Source organism: Juglans microcarpa x Juglans regia, chromosome 1D, assembly GCF_004785595.1.
Source record: "Juglans microcarpa x Juglans regia isolate MS1-56 chromosome 1D, Jm3101_v1.0, whole genome shotgun sequence".
Lineage (NCBI taxonomy): Eukaryota > Viridiplantae > Streptophyta > Magnoliopsida > Fagales > Juglandaceae > Juglans > Juglans microcarpa x Juglans regia.
In genome coordinates, this window is record NC_054594.1 from 41,275,684 (window position 1) to 41,297,136 (window position 21,453).

Genomic DNA, 21,453 nt, shown 5'->3' on the forward strand with positions numbered 1-21,453 from the left:
TTCTCTTGATATTCTCCAGAGCAGAACTTTAACGTTGGGATGGATGTGATATTATCGATGGTGGAACAGAAGGAAGATATTGCACTGTTGGCTTCCGAGGATGCACATAGTACAAACAAACCACGGCACAACCTTAAACTTGTTTACTGGCCTGTATTTCATTCCCAATGAACACCTACAGTACTGTACGATTCGCACGAAAAGTAAGCCCACTTCTATTCAAGCACAGAACCATATCCCCAGAACCAAACACGTGATCTGATGCCTCAAACCTGGCTGGCTCCATTTCCTAGTCCTGCCACTGTCTACGTCCTGCACATGATCTTTGTTTTTCGAGGATACCAACGAATCTGATCGGTCCTCGTGTTGGTAGCTAGATCCCTGACGATCACCGGGTGTGATCACATGCATGGATCTGTTACGACGATTAATTCTTAGATTCTCACACTCGTACTCCTGCTGGGAAAAGTTGAGATCAGACAGCAGAATTATAGATGAACAGAAAAGTTAATTTGGTGCAATTTTTTTAGTTTAATCAGATTTTGGGTTGGTCGGAATTAATTGAGAAATGATATGTATAAGTCACGAATAGGTAAATTTTATATTTTTTTAAAAAAAGTAGACTACACCTAAAAAACATATAAAAAAAAAAAACTATTTTTTATTAATAGGATCTACTTTTTTACAAAAATTTATATGTGACTTGTACTTAGCATTACTCAAATTAATTAGCTACATGTTACTGTTGAATGCGTGAAAGATGTTGAGAAAATCATCTACGTTATTTTTAACCCTTAATTAGGTGTCAAGTATTGGATAAAGGGAAGCATTTGGGCATTATAAGTTGTGAAAAGTGTAAAAATCTTATTAGAAATTATATATATTTCTAATGATTTGATCTGATTAGAAATTATTTATTATATTTTATTTATAAATCTATCATGTAATACCACATCATGAGAAGATAGAAAGTTAATAAATAAATTTATAAGTTGTGAAAAGTGTAAAAATCTTACCATTTATTGCATCATGCTTGCATTATAAATGATTTGATCTGATGCACTTAAATAATTTATTGAGAAATGATTTGTATAAGTTACAAATAGCCTTTGGGCATTATAAGTTGTGAAAAGTGTAAAAATCTTACCATTTATTGCATCATGCTTGCATTATAAATGACTTGATCTGATGTGCTTAAATAATTTATTGAGAAATGATTTGTATAAGTTACAAATAGACAAGTCTCATATTTCTTAAAAAGTAGACTACACCTAAAAAAAAAAAAAAAAAAAAAAACTAACTATTCTTTACTAGCAGGATCATTTTTTTACAAAAGGCTTGTATGAAATTTGTACCTAACATTACTCAAATTAATGAGCTGCATGTTACTGTTGGATCCAACAGTAACAAATGCGCGAAAGATGTTGAGAAGATCATCTACGTTATTTTTAACCCTTAATTAGGTGTAAAATATTGGATAAAAGGGAAGCCTTTGGGCATTATATATAAGTTGTGAAAAGTGTAAAAATCTTACCATTTATTGCATCATGCTTACATTATAAATGACTTGATCTAATGCGCTTAAATAATTAAAGATGGTCAAATGATATCTCTGTATGTTCCATCAAAGAAAATTAATCATCATAATAGCAAGAAAGAACACCTCTCTCAATGCCTCACCATGCATTAATAGCTAGGTAAACGAACAGAAACCCTTGCCTTAATCAGAAACTATAAGTCCCATTAATTAATCTCATCCTCATGATTTTTTTTTATTTTTTTAAAAAAAAGTTTAGTAAAAACATCGAAAGGTGGGTAGAAGATTGATGGAATAAATTAATATAGACTATAATGAACAGATCCGGAGACAAAAAAAAAAATCTTTCATAGATTATTAATTTTGGGAATTATATATTGAAAATCTTGGATCAAGACTCAAAGAGAGACACAAAAGACTAATCATTGCACAAAAGTCTAGTGAACTCATGTAAACAGAGGAGAAAATATTAATTGTAAGGATGATTATAATTAAGAGTCTTGCATGCAGGAAACTAAAACCGTTTCACGGCCACATAATCCCATATTGCCCCCCAACCCCCACACAGACATCATTGGAACAACTTATAGTTATCGTTAAAATTGTTTTATCTCAAACGACCCAACCATAAAATGTACAGCTACTACGTCTACTGATCGATCAGATCATGTGTAGAAAGAAGTACCATAAAATTGTTTTTTAAGTTCATGAGAGTCGTTATCACTAGTGACGTTTGACACTTTATGCACGCTCACAAAGCCAAAGGCATGCATGGAGTTAATTTCCACCGTGATCAGTTGCATTAATTCTCAGTGCATCATCACTACTACTGAATTAATTAATTAATTAATTAATTAAGCATCTTTGAGCTGAGCTGGATTATAATGAGTGGAGTGGGCATGAAGCACAAGCACCTATTCATTTTAGGATTCAACCACAAAGTAATGAGAAATTATCGAAGCCTAGCTACTTACTATCATAATTAATTTCCTTATCAAACTTGGAAACAAAATTATCCACTGATCTCACTCCATCGCTAGAATCAAAAACCTTCGTATCTTTGATTTGTTTCCTTCCAATATTTCACTCAGACTGCCTTTACTCCTTTTTAATCATCCCAAGCACACGGTTCTCAGCTGAGTTAGCTTGCTTGGGAATTGGGAAAGATCCTATTTTTGCTTATTATTCCCAATTAAGCTTCAGCTCAAAACTACCTACATTCAGCACATTGCTTGACCCTTTGGCATATTCTCTCTCTCTCTGAAACAAGGTGAAGGTTGGGTTGTACGAGTCCTTGTGGGGTAGAGCTGCTGCAAATGCGTGACAGTCACAGAGAGAGAGAGAGAGAGAGAGAGAGAGGAAAAGTGTTGGTGGTGATCCCGAGGTATGGGAGCATCCAGGTCTAAAGTGAGAAGCAATTACACAGACGACAGAACAAAAGCCGCTCATCCTCTAAAAAGAGAGAAGGACAAGGAATAAAAACCCTCCTCCCTTCCCCTATCTTCTTTCGATTCCTCCGATTTATAAAAAGGGAGGATGTGAGCTCTGCCTTTTGCTTGTTATTTGAACACAATCGCATGATTAAGTTTTCTAAATTCGAATGACGGGATAAAAAGAGGTGCTCTTGCGTCTTGCCCTTTTTAAGTTTTGGCATCTACCCCATCTAGTGAACATTTCAATATCATCAAGGAAGCATTTCAAGCTCCATTTTTATCACATAAATGCATTACCAACAAATCTTTGGAGTTCTAGGAGAAAAAGATAATTATGATATCCAAATGAAAAATGGAATATGTGTAAGATTTCAAGCAACAATAGGATCAGCTTATTTAAATTAGGAAGGTTAAACCCCATCTATTATGAAACTCACTGTGAGGATAATTTAATATTCTGCAATCGGAAAAGAAGCCAGACCAAATCCAATGCAAACAAGTAAAAAATGATGAATGCATCTTCAGCCCCTCTAGGAACCTCAACACCCATTACAGGGATGATCATCATTTTCAAATATTTTCCATTACAGCTATGGACAGTATTTGGTTCCTTAGAAATAAGATCATTCATGAGGCTTTTACTCCCAACATTGAGGTCTTTGTCTCTAGTACACTAAAGATTTATAAAGAACACTGATGCATGGGAGCAATAAACAGGTCAATGAAAGTCACCAGCAGAGAGCCAGACCCTGAGACCATCACCCATTAACATTTGACGTGGCGGTAAGAAGCACAAGCAGCACAGCAGCAGCCATATGAAGTTCAGAAGAAGGCTCAATAATATTTGTAGAGACCAGACACATTCAAAGTCTAAATCCAAATCTGGGAGAAGCTATGACAATGTACATTGATGTAAAGGAAGCAAAGGAACGGCAAATCAAAAAACTCTCAATTGCTGGAGACTCATTAGTGACACTACAAGCTGTGAATGATCCAGACACTACAGCAGATTGGACCATACAACTGAATGATATCACAAACACACTGCAGTACTTCAGAAGCTGGGAAACCAGGAAAATACATCGAGATTTTAATCGATGCGTGCATTCCATTGCGCAATGGGCAGCTTCCAATAGTTTCTATGAAAGCATACCCTTATCTCAATTCCTCTGTGGATGTTAAACTTCCATAGTGGAAAAGATCCACCTTCAATGATGTAACTATTAACTATTTCCTACATTTTAGTTTGTAAGACTCTGTGAAAGGTTGGATATATATTATTGAAATTATTGCAAAAAAAAATGTAAAAAATGATAAAACTTATAAGCACCACCGGCCACATTTTATAGAAACGAAATCAATCATTCATTTCACAAAAACTGAAAATTTTCTTTAGCTACTACAAACCCTAACAGGCAATGGGGTTACCGGCAATGGGGTTAAATTCACATTTGCTCTCAGAAGTTGGCTGTCCAATTGAGATGACCCAGTTCGGCCTGTTGATAGGCACCCACCTGTGAACCAGGGGCAGCTGCAGCCACACCAACCCCAACATTACCACCCATAGCAGGTGCTAAGTGGTGTGGATTAGCAATTGCAGCCGGCTGCGGAGGAGGATGGTACATACCCGGAAATTGCATGTGAGAAGATTGTGCAGCAGCTGCATTAAAGGAAGCATGACCTGTGTGGGATGGCATATATGCACCATGGGGTGATTGCGCTGGCATGTTGTAGTATGGAGTGGATTGCATACCCGGCAGCTCCCTTGGGTTCTGAATCCAATGCATACCCGGAAGCTCCCTAGGGTTCTGAATCCAAATTTCAGATGCCTCGGCCTGCCATGTCAATATTGAATAAAAGAAATTATATTATTTTTTAGTAAACCAAAAGATAAATAATCCGACCAGCCAGATTAATTACATTATAGACCTGTTCAAATACAACTGAAAAAAAAACAAGAGATGCATTAAAACAACTCCCAAATGTACGACAGCCCAAATTTATTTGATTAAAAATCCACACCAAAAGACAAAAGGAGAAAGCTATGCATGCCCAAAGTCAAGGTCGACCCTCAGTGGACGTCTCTAATCCAAGCACATGTGAGATTGCAGATCAACAAAATAAATAAAAAATCATATCCACTGAACATTTTTTACAAAATTCAAACAAGCTGTTATGACCAGTTTTATAATTGAACAAGTCAGGATCCTCACAAGTAGTTAGTACCTATAAATGACAAGCTAAATGATAACAATCAACCTCGGAAATTTAAATTACTTTCCTTCCTTTTTTTTTATTGGCACCGGGTATCCGGAACAAAGTTCAGACTAATGCTGAGGGTGCACAGGCTCTCGATAATGAGTTTCCCACAAGTGCACCTCAAGCAATTCAAGATAAAAACTCCCCCAGTCTAATGGCTCCTTGAAATTGTTTGCACCCAAGGATTCATCCTTAGACCTGAAGGAAGCATACCATCAAGACCAAGGCTCTTACCACTTGAGTCATACCCTAAAATTACATTATGAGTGCAAGTTTCAGAACCAACCTGCTTCTTTTTAAATGGAGACATTAGGCACCAATAGGATTCACTTACGACATAATAGGGAGTGTCCATAAATTACAAGTTTATCCAGTGTAAATCTCTAGATGAACTCTTTGATACATCATACAAATCCATAAATAAATTAAGCAAGAAATGTAATTTTACCTGTGGATTTGAGACATAAATGTTGCTATCTTTGTATTTGATTCGAGATGAATCTTCGAGCCCAGTTGCACCACCAACCACACCAGGAGCATTAATATACCCAGTTGGATTGGTAAAATTCCCAAACCCTGAGGGATTGCCAGCCAGAACAGGCTTGAACTGTTGAACTCCATACTTCATGCTGCTTGCATTTAGATGTGAACTACCTCCCGACATCAGCAAGTAACTGCTACCATTTGATGGGTGGGGATAGGCAGGGTTGCTAGAATAGCCAGGCATGGCCATAGGCGAAACATAAAGTGGGGGCAGGAATTGACGGTATGGCAAAAGATTGGCGAAATGGGGAAAATGAACTTGCGGGTACATCTGTGCTACAGATGGCTGTTGCTGCTGCTGCTGCTGCTGCTGTGCCATGGCAATTGTTGATGCAGGGATGCTGTTGGCTGTATGTGAACTTAAAGCCTGTATTCATAAGATAATAAAAATACATCAATTAAACTGGTATCGAATACAAAGATGTTTGGTAGGTGTGTACAGTACAGGTTATATCCAAACCAGTTCTACATTTCACTTTTAATGTTTATGGCAAAAGAGAGAAGCCCATTACATGAAAACTACACTTTTATGCTCATAGAACATTAAAGATTATACTTTTTAAGTAATAATCAAAATTTGGGTAACTTAATAAAGTTCTTTAATCATTACTACTAGGGCCAGTGGGCAATCGGTCATTTATGTTTTGTAAAATATTCTCCTTTTTAATTACCTACAAAAATGAACAGAACATTACAGCCAAAAGCCCCTAAAAGATGAGAAGTATCCGAGCCACTTTTGTTCATCCACCAAAATAAACATCTCAACCAAATAGAGTTCTGTTTTCATACAAGTGTACAGAGTAATGAGCATTAATCTATGCATGTCTAACAATAAATCAATTAAATTTACCTCCTGAGGAGATTGTAAACCCTGGCCCCGCATGGTTTCATCCATTGTGGGTCTAAAATAGGGTATATCATAACCGGTCTGAGGATCATATGCCTGCTAGAAAACCAATACACATTATAATGGAGGATGATAAGAAGTGAAAGGACATAAATGCCACAGCATCAATAACATCTAAAATAAAGCCCACCAAATTAGCTAACATTAAATGTAAAGTAGCAATTTCACCCCTCCACAGTCAGAATCAAGTTTGGCAGATAAAGCCAGAAATCTAAATCATGAACTCACCGAAAACCCCGGTAGTTCGGGAGGATCTTGATGCTGTTGCGACTCTGAAGGAGCATAAGATGGACTGTTCTCTCGAACCAATCCAATATCTGCATAATTGTCCAAATTCTGAGGACTTGAGGACTCTTTCTCATCAGGCAATTGATGCTCAGAATCCACTACAGAAGCTGAAGAATCAGATCCAGAATTTCTAACTTGGCTATCATGTGCCTCTGCCAGCCTGCTGCCAGAAGCATCATCGCCAGAAGACTCTGGAGCTGACACCGACAAACTGCTATCACGAATTAACAATTTAACATATTAATATTTGCTAAAGTAAATTACATACCAAGTGAATTAATTACACATTATATTGAGCTGAGATGATCCCCAAATATTTAGAATGTTGAAATAAATTTTGAAAAAGAGGGTTTCAAGACAAAAAAAAAATCATATTTCAGATGCCCTAAGGTTTTCACCGTCCCTTACGTAAATAATTTAGGTTGTGTTTGGATATAAGAATTTGGATTTGGATTTGAACCAAAGTCAAAACAACCTTTTAAGCTTTTCAAAATACTGGATTTGAAGTCATGGCTTGATTTAAAATCCAAATATCCAAATTCTAAATACAATCCAAACAAGAAATTTGAATTTTAAGACCCAAATCCAAATCCTTCGCCCCAAATCCATGCATCCAAATGACAATTAGTGAATTATAAAAGTAACACCAACCTCGTAGCAGGTTCTACATTTGATTCTTCTGTAGTTCCTACAGCCTGCAGTCCAGCAATAAGATTTCTTGAAGAATCAAACTCTGTCCCAATGCTTCCAAAAGTGAGCCGACAGCGATCAGTCTCAGGGACTCGAATATGCTGTGCTATGATCACATTCTGATGCTCATTTATGTTTACACTAGAAAGCTTATCTTGCAACTTAGCAGTTTCAGAATCCAAATCCTTAGAATTCTCAGCAGAAGGTGAACCAGATTTTGTAGGTGTTCCAATCACCCCGGGGCTACTAACAGTCGCCTTTTGGCTTGATTTAGGTTTCCACTCTATTTTATGATGGGCACCTGCAACAAAAGTTAGGGTCAATTCTCTTCCAAAAGTAAAAATAAGATAGATCCCCCCCCCCCCCCAAAAAAAAAAACCCTTCCCCCCTGCTTTTTCTTTACCTGCTAAAGTACAGATCATTCATTGGCGGCTAGTAAAATGGACAACTATTGCCAATAAATTCAAAAGCACTCATCAAAGTAAACAAACCATCAAATGGAAACAATCAAGGGAATGAGTTATGCAGCTACTTTCATGCGTTAATCATTAATCAAAATGTTATAACACCCTGCAATACCTGAGAGCTTAATGGTGCATAGATAATGCATCATAAAAAAGGAATAATATAAAACATTTTCTGTTGGAGAAAATGCCAGATAAAAGAAAATTTTTCGTCAGGAGAAAAAATAACAAAAAATGAACCTTCCCATCCAATGCCATATCATTGACAATATTAGCTGTAAGCAGCTTACCCAATTGGGCTTTGCTAAAGATAGAACTTAAGCTTCCCATACTCCAAACAAATAAAACCAAAAAATAAGCTACTTAAGTTCTCTATCCACACTGTAAAGCTAACTTTCTTAAACAGGCTCTACTAAACCACAAGCATTAGAACAAGTTTTAACCTGGGCCTTAGATTACCCCAATTTTTCATGACACTTTGACTAGCACACCATTAAAACCCTCTATAATTTTCACCAACTTCCAGTTATCAAAATCAAGGAAACCAAGACAACTTCACTTTCCAGGAGCATTTAGTGTAAAAAAAGGCTCAATTATTACAATTCTACCTTTTTGATGACCCACAGGTTGTTGATGTGGCCTGCCACTATACTGGTTGCTTAAGAATGATCTGCTTACTGACATGCTGGCAATAACAGAATCAGTTGCAGTTGTTTGGTTGAGGTGGTCAGTTCTAGAAATGGCATTGAGAGGTCGTGATGCTTCTGTAGAACCATCCTTTCCCAAAAGTGACTTTGAGAAAGAACTACTAAGCGCAGTGGACATTTTGACAGAATTGTCAGAATGCTGTCTGCGAACACCAACAACACCAACTTCCCGTTTAATAGCTCCAACAGTGCCTGAAGACCTGGAATCTGGAGATGGCACATGAACTGGATCTGTGGAAGAGGAATACACCCCAACAGCAGAACTGCCTGATGCCAGAGTTGCAGGACTTGGTTGGGAGTTGTTTGACTTTGCTGCTTGCACCCGCAAATTTGTGCTGGGAACTGATGCCCGCTTTTCCTCTAGTACCTTCCCATCACTGTCCCTTGAACTGGCATCTCGAGCATGTCTAGGGTGTGAATCAACTGGCCCATTCAAAGTCTGAGATGAACTCCGTCCATCAGAAGGCTTCTGACTACCTGAGGTTTCTGCAAAGCTGCTTAAAGAGCATTACAAGGACCATATATCAACATCATGATTTTGCAGTGCAGCAGATGTGCTTAAGTCAGGTAATGCTTCACTCCATCTCCTTCACAACATTTTTCAAATTCACTGTCCTCAAAATCTATTTCTGCCTCCAAAAGGACCCTCATTTTGTTGTTATTGATTATTTTGTTGTTATTGATTACTTATAAAAAAAAATGTTTTTTTTTTATGAGTAAAATAAGTATTTATTCATCCAAACAATCAATGTTATTGTTTGGATGAATAAATGTTACTTGTAAAAAAAAAATGTTATTGATCATTTTTCTCATCCCTCTACTTTTTGGCGTAACTCCTAAAACCATGATCTCCCTTTGTGCTTCTATTGCATTTTATCAAATTTAGCGTATTTAAAAAGGAACCATTAAGATCAAGTGATATTGGTGTTTTCTCTCTTAAAAAAACAAGGAACATAGCTAGGAAACTGACTGTCACAGATAATCTGGACATGCAGCCAATAAATTCTTGGATCAACATACTGCCATATTTAATGGTGGGTGGAGCACAAATACAGAACTACGAGTATTTATGGGGAGAAAAGAATAAAAATAATTTGAAGTATAGAATATTACCCCTTTGTAGGAACATTTGATATCGCTTTCTCATTGGTATATCTAGTACATTGTGGTGAACTAGACTTCACCTCTTTCTCCGTGTTTTGATTAACTCTGTTATCTCTCACAACACAGAACTTGATGCCTGCACTCAGCAAGAATCTACCGATCAACAAGTAGTCCATGGCACGCTAAACAGAAGCAACAAAAGCAGTGATCCATTCCATAAATAGTCTGGGGGATGCATAAAACCTCATACATAAATATGTAAAAAATGTACAACGAAACCATAAAGCTTCATGAGATGCATAACAAGAAGAGCAATGCTGGATAAATGTTTGGATGTAGCAAGTATAAAGTACCATAAGTATGACAGGAAATATTAGCGCAAGAACATAAAAACGAGACTTGGACAGGGATCCATCAAAGCTCACTCCAACTTTTTTTATTGGAGCCACTCTAAACTAATTAATACTTATCACTTCGGTTGTTAGTACTCCACTCATGCTGGAAGCACGTTCACCATTCACCATTCACCTAACAGTGAGCTTAACCTTTCAAAATTATTAATCTAACAGTATGTTTATGGGTAATCAACCATTATATTCGATGAGTTCACTTAATTCAGAAAGATGTATACATGTGTATAGCAAAACCAGGAATTGTAAAATCAGAAATTGGCAACGTAATGTGTTTTACACTTATATACCATGTAAAATATTAAAGTCAGCATCTCACCGGACTGTTAATTATAAATAAAAAAAATAAAAATAAAAAAACCAAAGAGAAGGGATAGGTAGGAAGCATATTTGCCGACACTAAACTGAAAGTGGAGTACCCAGTCTAAAGAATTGTCATCAGCACTACAACTGACCAAAGCAGTACCTTGTCTGCATTGATTATTAAAAATAAAATAAAATAAAATAATTTAAAAAAAAAAAAAAAAAAAGATTATCAACACTAAAACAGAAAAAGAGGAGTACCTTGTCTTAAATTACCAGGTAAAACATTTCGTGTGTAGCCTCCTCTTCGGACATTACGATGAGAATGTGTAGAAAATTTCATCTCTTGACCAACATTCTCAGAATGCCTACATGGATCCTTTGAGTCCTTGTACCCCATACTCTACATGCACAAACAGTTGTTGATAAGATGTTACCTGGCTCAAGATTTCTCCTAAACAATTAAAAATTTCAACTAAAAAGGAAAATAGAACAAAACTAGGTGAGGCATAAACAATAATAACTATCCTAAAAAATGTCATGGGGAAAAATGAAGATAACAAAACGATATCTAAAGCATCCTTAACTCATATACAAGTTTTTCTTTTCTAAGCCCATATAGAAGTTTTTCATCAAAGAAGAAAAACTGCCCACAGAGGGAGGAGCTTATTTGGAAGACGATAGACAAAAATAATCATAAGAAAAATGTCATGACGAATAAAAAAACATTAAAGCATAAAAAAGTGCCCCAAAAATATACACACTTTTATAGGTAAAATCATAAAAATAAATGGTGCCTCAAGGATAAATGTCTAATCCTATTATTGATCATTTGCACATGCCTTCAGTCTCCTCATAGAGACCCATGGCATTTTCCCCAAACTTAACAACCAAAAATGAAAATAAAGAAAAAAATAATCATGCTTGGATCATAGAAGACGAAAAATAAATCAGATATTTTTTTGAAATATTTTCAGGGCAATCACATCTACACGGTCAAAAAGGTAAAATAACGCCTCCACATCCTCGAACAAATAGAAAGTGATGCAAGAATGTGGAACGGGAATTAGCTATAAAAAAGTCCATACCTCCTTTTTCTTCTCTCTTTTCCTCCTCACCTCATGAAATGGATCTGAGTAAAAATTAAAACATAAGTACATTGCATTAAAACATGAATAAAATTCTATCAAAGCATGCTAAAAAGTTCACAGTACACGGACAATAAACTACAGCTCTATAAAAGAGAGGAAATGGCATAAAAATTTGTAAAGTTCACATCTCCAAGAGGTCATCTGCAATGGTAACTAGTCTTGTCAAAACTTGCCCAAAAAAGTCAGTCATTATAAATAAATGGATTTTTTTTCAATTGGAAATTATAACACCACGTAACCTCCAAAGCAAGATTATAAAGTAGAGAGATTGAACCCATGACAATTGGTCAGCACCAGAGTTCCAATAATTTGCAAACTTTCTAATGAATTGTAATTCAGGAACAATCTAACGCATCGTGTTGGAGAACAAAGTATTTTACAACATTAATTCCAACACACTTGGGAAATCAAGAAATTTCCTGCCGTCTCTCTCTTTTTTTTTTTATAAGAAATTTCCTTCCGTCTCTTTCCTCTACGAGTCTTTAGTATTAGCTATAAATCATCCTACCCTACATTACACACTCCTCGGTTAGCTGCACATCATGTGACATGGGTAAGGCTAGGTCTATGTAAGGTCTCTCTCAGGTATCAAGGAGGGAAAGACAATCTATCCAAAGTATTATCTATTTTTCTACAATTATTAAGCAAGAAGAGTAATGATAATAGGACTTGTGAATGAGTTTAAAACAAAAATGATTAAACAGTACTAACAAAGAGGGCATAACTAGCAATGCCCATCAAACATACCTGAAGCAGAGTGTCATTAACATACTGAAAGTGGCAGTAGGTAGTATATGAGCCAAAAAAAAAAAAATCATATCGGTACTAAAGAGCCAAACTTTACAAAGAAAATAGCCTGTCGTCAGTCCAAAACCCAAATTCCAAGCTTGGTTATCAATGAAATAACAATCTCCATTGATTGAAACCCATCAAAAAGCAAAGAAAATACGCTAACGATCCAAACAAACAATATAAAGACAAATGTGAACCAATAACACCATTAAACTTCCCAGAAAAAGTCAATATATTTTTACCAACTTCCAGGATCAAAAAATCAGCGAAAGAACAAAAACCCATTAAGCAAAAGAAAAACACAAACCAAGACAGACACAGCGAAAGCCAGTATGAGCCCTACCTTGGTTGAGTAATTTCTGTGCGGTTTCATTAGGATCCATGTTAGTTTCCTTCAGGACCGCATAGATATCCAATTCAGAGTGATTGCCCACAATTTCCTTGATTGATTGGATGGTCTTGCGCACACGCGCAGACAGTAACTGAGTTTCACTGCCCTCAACTGCCGAGCCGCCAGAGACCATCTCAAACTCTGTCGGAGAGAAACCCTAAAAACCCCCGACGCCAAAAAAAAAAAATCAACAAAATATTACGCTATTTGCGTAAAATATACACGCATAGATAGCAATCAAAACCCCAATGTTGTTGGGTGAGAAACTATGGTTAGGGTTTTGGTGGGAATATGACAGAACGGCTTAGGGAGAGGGCCAGAGGGGTGGGGGTGGAGGGGGGAGGGGGTGGTGGTGAAGGAGCGAGGGTTTTGTAAACGTTTACTTGGAGAAGTGGGGGAAAATGTTAGTTGGGCATTAACCCTTGACTTTCCGAAAATTTGCGTTAATACCTCCCATCTCTCTCTTCCCGAGTGCGAGCATTACTACTCTGATTTGAGTAAGAAAAAGGGATACTGTGACTGTGGTTTTGGGCCCCCTAGTAATGTGAGAACTAAGCAAGCAATGGGCTGGTCCAATCCAATTGGATTTTTAAAGCCTCCAAAATCTTTTTTTATTATTATAATAATAATAAATTAATAATACCTTTATTCTGAAACACGACAAATTTGGATCAAAGAAAATATTAGTTTATCCCTCACTTTACTCTCTTGACCGTTTGTATATTTAATTTTTTTTTATTTAATAATTAAAAAAATAATTTTTAATGTATTAATACATTCTTTTTATTTTTAAAAAATATGTAAATATGTTAAAAAAATATTAAAAAAATAAGAAAAAAAAACCGACATTTGTGCCAGGCGGCACACCCAACTGTCAAAGCTGGGCGAGCCTAGCAATACGATGAAATCACAAAAGTCACCAATCAAATTGCACTCCAAACTAAACAATAGATATATGAGTAAAGCTACATAGAATCCACTGTAGCAGTGCACTCGTTGCACACGCTACGTGGCTTCTTCTTCAAATTTTTTTTCACGCTCGTTTTATTTTTACCCCAACAAATACCCAATTTGAAATCCGAAGCACATCCCGCGTCTGCAGCACCCGCGTCGCCCAGCACCTGGGTCGCCTGCCGAGCGCCACTCCGCGACGGCCATCACTCGGTCCAGCGCCACCCCGCGCCGCCCATCCCTCTGTCCTGCTCCACGCCTCGTTCCTCCTTTGTCGCCCCTCGAATTTACACATCCCGCGTCACCCCAGCATAAGTGTCACGTCGTCTGCCCAGCGCCACCCCGCAACGTCCATCCCTCGGCCCAGCGACACCCATCGATGACTCTCGAAACCTGTTGCGATCTCACAAGTGTTGGTTCATATATATTTACTTGGTTCTCGGTTCTCGAAAGCAACTTTTAAAGTTGTAGATCGTAAAGTTAAGGTCTTTATGGTTTTATTTATCGTAAAGTTAAGGTCTTTATGGTTTTATTTGAGCTCAAATGCCGGGTTTGTAATTTGAGTTTTCTTTTTGTTTTTATGAGGATCTGTTAGGCAAGGAGCACACAGGAAGAGATAAAGAGGAAGGTCTTGATGAAATGCGTTTCCCCTGAAGTTGGATCTTGACAAGCAAATTCTTTCTCGGTATAATTTTTTGACCCCTTGTTGTGTTATGGTGTTCGGGTTATCACTGAATCTCAGAAAGTTTAAAGAGCTTGCACGTTGTAATATGCACAATTTGGGTTATTTATTCTATGGTGATTACAATTGTAAGCTTTAATGACACTGTGGGGTTTAGTTTTGAGTTCAAAACCTTGATGGCCCTTGAAATGGTATACATTAAATGTCTTACTTCGTCTTAGGTCTTAAAATGAGTGATTTTATTGGCTAGGGTCCCTGCTTGTTAATTTGTATAGGTGAGAGGTTGAAGGAGTCTTTGAGGAAGGTTCTTTGACACATGAAGCCTAAACATGTATGAAAGTATATGGCTCTTTAATGGCATTGTTGATGTGAAGTAATGCTTAGGTGTTGAGACATGAATAATTGAGGAATCAAAGTTGGGTGTCCTGTATCATGTGTGTTGAGGATTATCTGAAAACACTACGTTCCTAGCAACTTCTCCATGCAAATGATTAAGAGCACGTATTTATTTCTTGCTTTGTATACCTTTTTTTTTTTTTTTTATGCACAGGAGAAAAGGCAACCAAGACTCTTGAGTTTCAGATTTTGTGTGGCTTTTGATTACTTTTTGGGTGTTGCTTCACTAGTGCACATTTATATTTTATTATGATTATCTTATAGGATAGCCAGAAGAAAAATAAATGATTGAATCTTGTCACAAGCCGGGCATAATTTAGACTATAATGAACCTATGACTTGCCTCAACCTCACTTCAAAGGCATAGTGAATTCTTATTTTTCGTTTATATACTTCTTTTTCACTTGGACTGCACCTTTTGCATTTATTAACAATTTCTTAATTACTTATAAAAGAATATTCTCATTGTTTATCTTTGTATGTGCAGCAAGTTTTGTGCCTGTCTTTTTCTTTTCTTCTCTTTTGGGCTAGCATTTCAATTTCTACACTCTTTAAAATCTAGACATTTATGATTTGGAAACCTATGTATTTTTCCTATCTTTACGTGTATGAGTTGTGTTGTATGCTTTTGTTGCTTTCATGATTGTTATTGTTTTGTACGTTATATTGTTTTTCTTTTTAGGTGACTGAATGATTTTGTACGTTATATTGTTTTTATTAGATTTCCGATCCACAGTATTAATATAATTTATGCTAGGTTTCTTTTGCTTCTTTTGTTTTTATTAGCTCACTGCATCACACTTGATCACTGTGCCTGCAAACTTTTCCTTTTCACTCCATTTCCCTTTCTTATGGTTGTTTCTAAATGAAGTTGAAAAATAACCCCCTAATTTACAGGTTATGGCTATACAATGGGCGGCTATAACTCTAATTATGGTGCTGGAATGACAGAGGATTCACTGAAGATGTTACTCTTTTTGCAAAGATTTTGATTGAATCTCAAAATGTCCATTCATGTTATGTATTTAGATAGCCACAATATTTGTATAACTAGAAGTATCCTGAAGTTACGGGAATCTGTTCTAGTACTTGATGACATTTATTTCATGAACATGTGGTTAATTTCAAAAGATGCACTCATGTGGTTAATTTCAATGGAATATCAAGGTAATTTGAGCTTCATACATTGTTGAGTATGATTATGGGCAGATGAGTTTTTTGGTTTCTTGTTGAGTAATGAATTTTTAGTTGTTTTTACTTTTAGGTTAGTAGTGGAGGTCAATAATGCTCCAAATTGCCAAGATGGTTTTTGAATGGAAACAGCTTGTGCACGTCGTTTGATCTCGCCTGTGTATGTAAATTGTACCCGTCCAAGTCTAATGTCATTGGAAGTACCCAACCAAAGAATTAATAAGTTTAAATAACTGCAAATTGCCATTATATTCATAACCTATCCGAGTTCAAGGACTTGGTTTTCCAGAGTCTAAAACAGAGCACGTTCATGTGCTAAACCGGCCAACATTACTAATAATCACAGCAAATTAGTTGACTAGCATAAGTAAATCTTTACAAATTAGAATGAGCCAGACATGTCTGTGCTGAATCTATACATAAACATTTGGCAGAAACATTAGTTTCTATTGTACTTTAACTCTGGGAATATAAGCTAAGCACAACAGCTACCCATTTTCACCTGTTAAACTGGCCTCGTGCTTCTTCACTTTTGATCTATCCATTTTCTTTCCAACAAAGATTCCTAACTCCATGGCTATAAATAATGCTCATGTAATCAGAAGTGGTCTCACTGCCCAGTGAAAATCCTCCAGGTGTTGATACTTCCTCACCATCCTTGGACACTTTTTAAATGTAACCATTTCTACTTCAACTGGATCAGCCTAGAAGGTGGTCCATTCATCACCAAAAGTCAAAATCCCTAGAAACATCTTCAGTGGGTCCTCTGACAATCCCTCTGGATGCAACTCCACCATCTACACCATGCATCTATCCTGCCCATTCCAACAAAAAACCATTTTGAAAGTTAACGCAAAATAAGTTAACCCAAATAGAAGCTACAAACAATAAACCATAAATAATTGTTTCATAAGTTAGAAAAATAAGTTCATCCCAACAATAAACCAGAAACAGTGAATTTTTCATAGTAGAGTTCACTTTTTTATAAAAGGTACTTATGCGAAACTTATACATTTGAGACAGCTTGTATATATCATTATTTAGCTTCCTGGAGTGAACAATACTTTTTTCTATCATTTAGTTTATCTGTTCTTCTACCAATGCAAAGGTCAACGTCTTGTGTTTTAGGTCATGGCAATAACTTTATGTAGTATTTGATTTATGGCAAATTAAGGCAAAAGTTACAGTCGTGCGTATAAGACCACCATAGTGCATATTTTTCCTTCCAGATAATAAAAGAATCATAGGGGAAACCAAACAAAGCAGAAAAATATCCCCAAACTGTTACAGTTAGACATCAATCATGAACATCTTAACTAATACATGCTGAGAAACCAAGAATGCAATAATTACATATCTTCACCAAGTTAACACCACATTATTTCACTGTTTCATCTACTGCAACTCTATTGTTTCAGATTGTCTCATAAACTAGAAAAATAAGTTCATTCCAACAATAAACCAGAAAAATGGCTTGGATTGACAAAAACATCATCATTACCTCTTTCTCACATAACTAAAGATCAGTAAAATTGTTAGATTCAAAATAAAAAGGAAAGAAAACAGACCTTTGCATGTTAGCTAGTGATCAAAGCCCTGGCATAGCTCCATAGCCTCTCCAAGAGGTACAAAAATTAAGCATAGCATCTCCACAAACTACACCATAGCCTCTCCAAGAGGTACAGAAATTAAACTTTTGCATCTCCACAAAAACACAACAAAAAAATCTCCTTTCATCTTTGTTTTAATCCTGATTTTAATGATTAATGAACTGAAGAACCAAAAGTGCTTTAACAAAAATACATCTCAGAAAGGTTTCTTCTCAAACATATTTTATGCCCAATTCAAATTTGTTTCCCTAAACATAAAACATTCATTATCCATCAAAGAAAACCCTATGGCATAGATTCTTATAAGCATCAAACAGCAAATAAGAGCCATGATTTTGGCTGCTAAGATACTTCAACAACAGCAGTGGATTGAATGTACACCCTTATGAGAAAAAAAGAAAAGAAAAAAGAAGCCCATATTATATCAATAGCAACTAACCAGACAGGATCGCTAAGTGCTTTGAGAAGAGGATTCTATAGCCGGGGAGGGCTGATTCAGCAGTCATCATATTTAATTCCTTAAGATACACATCACTAATGAACTAAGATCTAATCACCGGACGAAACAAGTCTTACAAATGAGGTTCACCTTAATTAGTATATTCGCATCAAACACTATCTATGAATTCACACATGCATGTAATTAGTAAAGAACAACCATTGAATCGTCAATGAATAAACCTTGATGCGAAGGTCTCATACTGCTCGCTTTTGTTTGATATGTTCATTTGGAACAAATAAAAACTAAAACTACATTTAAAGTGAAAGTATTGTTGCAAAGTCTTCAAAAGTTTCTACCAAATACATATGCCCAAACCCTAGAATATTATTTATGCCTAAACTACAACTACCACAGATTATTTATTCCAAACTAGAGAAAAAAAAAAGAGAGAGAAAAAAATCTCATGTATGCCCAAACCCTAGAATTACAGATTATTTACCCTCCCGCAGATCTGAGGGCTTCGCGTTGGTGGGCTGAGGGCTTCGCCCTCGCATCGGTGGACTGAGGGCGGCTTCGCGTCGAATGACTTAGGGACCGAGGGATTCGTTGGTGGACTGAGGGACCGACGTCTACGGGACTTATCTCCTCGGGAGGCTGAAGGAAGGGAATGAAGGTTGAGAGGTTCGAGGGCTTGGGGGCGAAATGGAGGTTCAGGAGGGCTGGCGTGCTTCGATGGCTAAGATTCGGGGGGGATTCAAGGGCTTGGCATCGAGATGGAGGTGGGGGGCTTCGAGGGCTTGGGGGGCGAAATGGCAAATGGGAATGAGGCTCAGAGACGGAACGCTTCAAACCGGTTCATGTGTCTAAGTGAACCCGGTCTACACGTCATGTGTGCAATGGATGCATCGAAATAGTAGCTTCTATCTAGATTAATTGATAGATATATATATATATATATACTAGTAAAGGGAAACACGTGCATTGCACGTGTGCCCAAATGTGAAAATAAGAAAAAATATTTAAAAAACAATATCTATGAAATTGGGGAATATGTAATACAAAAAAATAGTTTAATATACATACATATAATTATAAAATCTAATAGTTTATTTATATTTTAAGATTCATATTGATTATAAAAATAATTTATATATATAATTTGTACAATTTTTATAATCACAACATATGAATTTGCACAAACATGTTTATAATTAGAAAATGTTTTATTATACATAAAAAAGTGACTATTGAAGGTAATGCATTATCATCATAATTACAAATAAAAAGCATGAGCTATCTCATAATTACATATGAATTCTTTATAATTATACATTATAATAACTGGAAGTCTAAAAGAAAATTTTTGAAATAACTATTCTGCTGTTCCAGGTATGTCATTCACAGATAATACGTTAAGTTTGTTTTGGCGCAGTTTTCCAAATTCATTCATAGATGCACTCAAAACAATCGTCTATTCTTTATCTTCGATTTTATTTGTAATGTTCTCTATGTACGAGTGGTCCTCCTGTAAAGATAAAAACATATAAAAAAATAATTTGTTAAATTTGTTAAATGTGTCTGAAAGTATAAATTTTACCTGCTCTGTATGTTGTACAATATCTGTTGTTGTACAATCAAGAATTCGTTCAACTGTAGGTTCGAAGGCCACTACTGCAATCGAGCCACTGTCATCGAATGCTTCCAAATAGACACGAGATCTATAAATAATAAATAAGTTATTTCTCTTCCGTATTACGAAATAGTATATTATAATTATAATGTAAAAATTGTTAATTTTAAAATATCATGATAAATATTTACCTTGGTTGTGCGGTTGTTAATTCTTTGCAATTTTAGCATAAGAACTCTTCATCTTTCTCGTATCCAGTAGTTTTACTACACTTTGCACATGATAAGTAAAAAAATGGTTGATGCAGATCAGATATTGTAAATTTCCCTCTAAGCATAAATGTTGATCGCTGCATTAAAATTGGCAATTAAATGTATCAATAAAGATGTAATAATATCATATTAATTGAAGATAAAGAACAACGAATATTTTTAGTTAAAACATAAGAATTATTTCAAATTGATAACACAAAAATTACAAGTTTTTTTCTTCTACTTTCATTTGATAAAAAGTAAGATTTAATCTCTATATTTTCAAAAATGATAAAAAGAAACAATTGTATAGAAATTATTTTGACTAATCAATAAAACGATAAATGTAAATTATACCGTCATTGCTGGAATAGACTTTAAGGCTTCCACAATTTCTGATATTTTCACTAATGGATCGGTAGAACTTCCTGAAGTTGATGCACCTGGTCTATCCAAATTTTTGGCAATTGTTTCTTCAAGTAATGAGTTGTTTTCTGTTGCCCTGAACAATTGAATTGATAAATAGAATAAAACATTTAAATAATAACAAATATGTACTAAATATATAGGATAATATATTGAAAGATATTAATATATTGATAAAGGTTAATATAAAATCTATATTGGATTTGAATAACAAGTATAATAAAATAATTTAGGCATATAATTTACCATGCACGTAATGAAATGGCAGATGCAAGAAATGGCTCAATGGTGAAGACACTCGTAGGCCGCGACGATAATGATAAGCCTACATTATAAACATATATAAATAAATATATAAATACAAGATAAACAATTAATAAGAATGTTAATAGTAAGGAAAAATACCGTTATACGAAGAGACTCTGATTTTTGTTCCAAGGACAATTGGTTTTTCCATAATAATATTACAAATTTCAGAGCATTCATCGTGAACAAATCTGTTCCACATTGCCAAACGTAGAACCTTTAAACTATAAAAGTTAAAAATAATGTTAGATTCACAATAATAAAAATATTGTAAGATATTAAAGTAAAAATATTTTTGTCAATATAAAAATATATATATTCATACCTTGAATCGATCACATATATGTCTTGCACCAATGATTTGCCATGGCTTGTGTTAACCTGTCTTGGTGCATTCGTGCTCATTGCTATTGCCAGGATATCTAATTTATAAATTTATTACTATTATTTTGTAACAAGAAAAACATATAAAAATATTGACATATTTATATAATACGTACCTACTTCTGCATCTGTATTTTTGTAGATATCAAGTTGATTGAAAGGAATAATATTATAATCTGGCGGTTTAAGCGGCGATTCGTCGTAT

General features: G+C 35.6%; 1 protein-coding gene and 1 long non-coding RNA gene across 8 annotated transcripts; both read right to left on the minus strand.

Moving 5' to 3' along the window:
- Positions 1-3,505: 3,505 nt before the first annotated feature.
- LOC121258026 lies at positions 3,506-13,433 on the minus strand. 7 transcript variants are annotated; one of them, XM_041159396.1, is made up of 12 exons: positions 12,932-13,433; positions 11,734-11,777; positions 10,907-11,048; positions 9,942-10,068; positions 8,730-9,322; positions 7,619-7,958; positions 6,908-7,181; positions 6,623-6,718; positions 5,678-6,139; positions 4,598-4,805; positions 4,399-4,501; positions 3,506-4,204 (listed from the first exon to the last, which is right to left on the minus strand). In XM_041159396.1, the coding sequence occupies exons 1-11, from the start codon at positions 13,110-13,112 to the stop codon at positions 4,428-4,430; spliced, it is 2,541 nt and encodes an 846-aa protein (XP_041015330.1). In that variant the 5' UTR covers positions 13,113-13,433; the 3' UTR covers positions 3,506-4,204; positions 4,399-4,427. The 7 variants fall into 7 exon arrangements, with proteins under 7 accessions (XP_041015330.1, XP_041015289.1, XP_041015322.1 ...); XM_041159355.1 differs by having other exon boundaries at positions 4,399-4,805; positions 12,932-13,431; XM_041159388.1 differs by lacking the exon at positions 3,506-4,204 and having other exon boundaries at positions 4,287-4,501.
- Positions 13,434-16,536: 3,103 nt separating this feature from the next.
- LOC121262112 lies at positions 16,537-17,086 on the minus strand. The gene is made up of 2 exons (XR_005940042.1): positions 16,971-17,086; positions 16,537-16,728 (listed from the first exon to the last, which is right to left on the minus strand). It is a non-coding gene; the product is annotated as an uncharacterized LOC121262112 (long non-coding RNA).
- Positions 17,087-21,453: the final 4,367 nt, after the last annotated feature.

Excerpts from the sequence above, each read along its gene's own strand:
- LOC121258026 (XM_041159355.1), bottom strand. The coding sequence starts at position 13,112 with ATGGTCTCTGGCGGCTCGGCAGTTGAGGGCAGTGAAACTCAGTTACTG. Across the intron at positions 11,049-11,733 it reads AAAGAGAGAAGAAAAAGGAG|AGTATGGGGTACAAGGACTC; the intron begins GTATGGACTTTT and ends TTGTGCATGTAG. Across the intron at positions 10,069-10,906 it reads ACCTGGTAATTTAAGACAAG|GCATCAAGTTCTGTGTTGTG; the intron begins GTACTCCTCTTT and ends TGCTGAGTGCAG.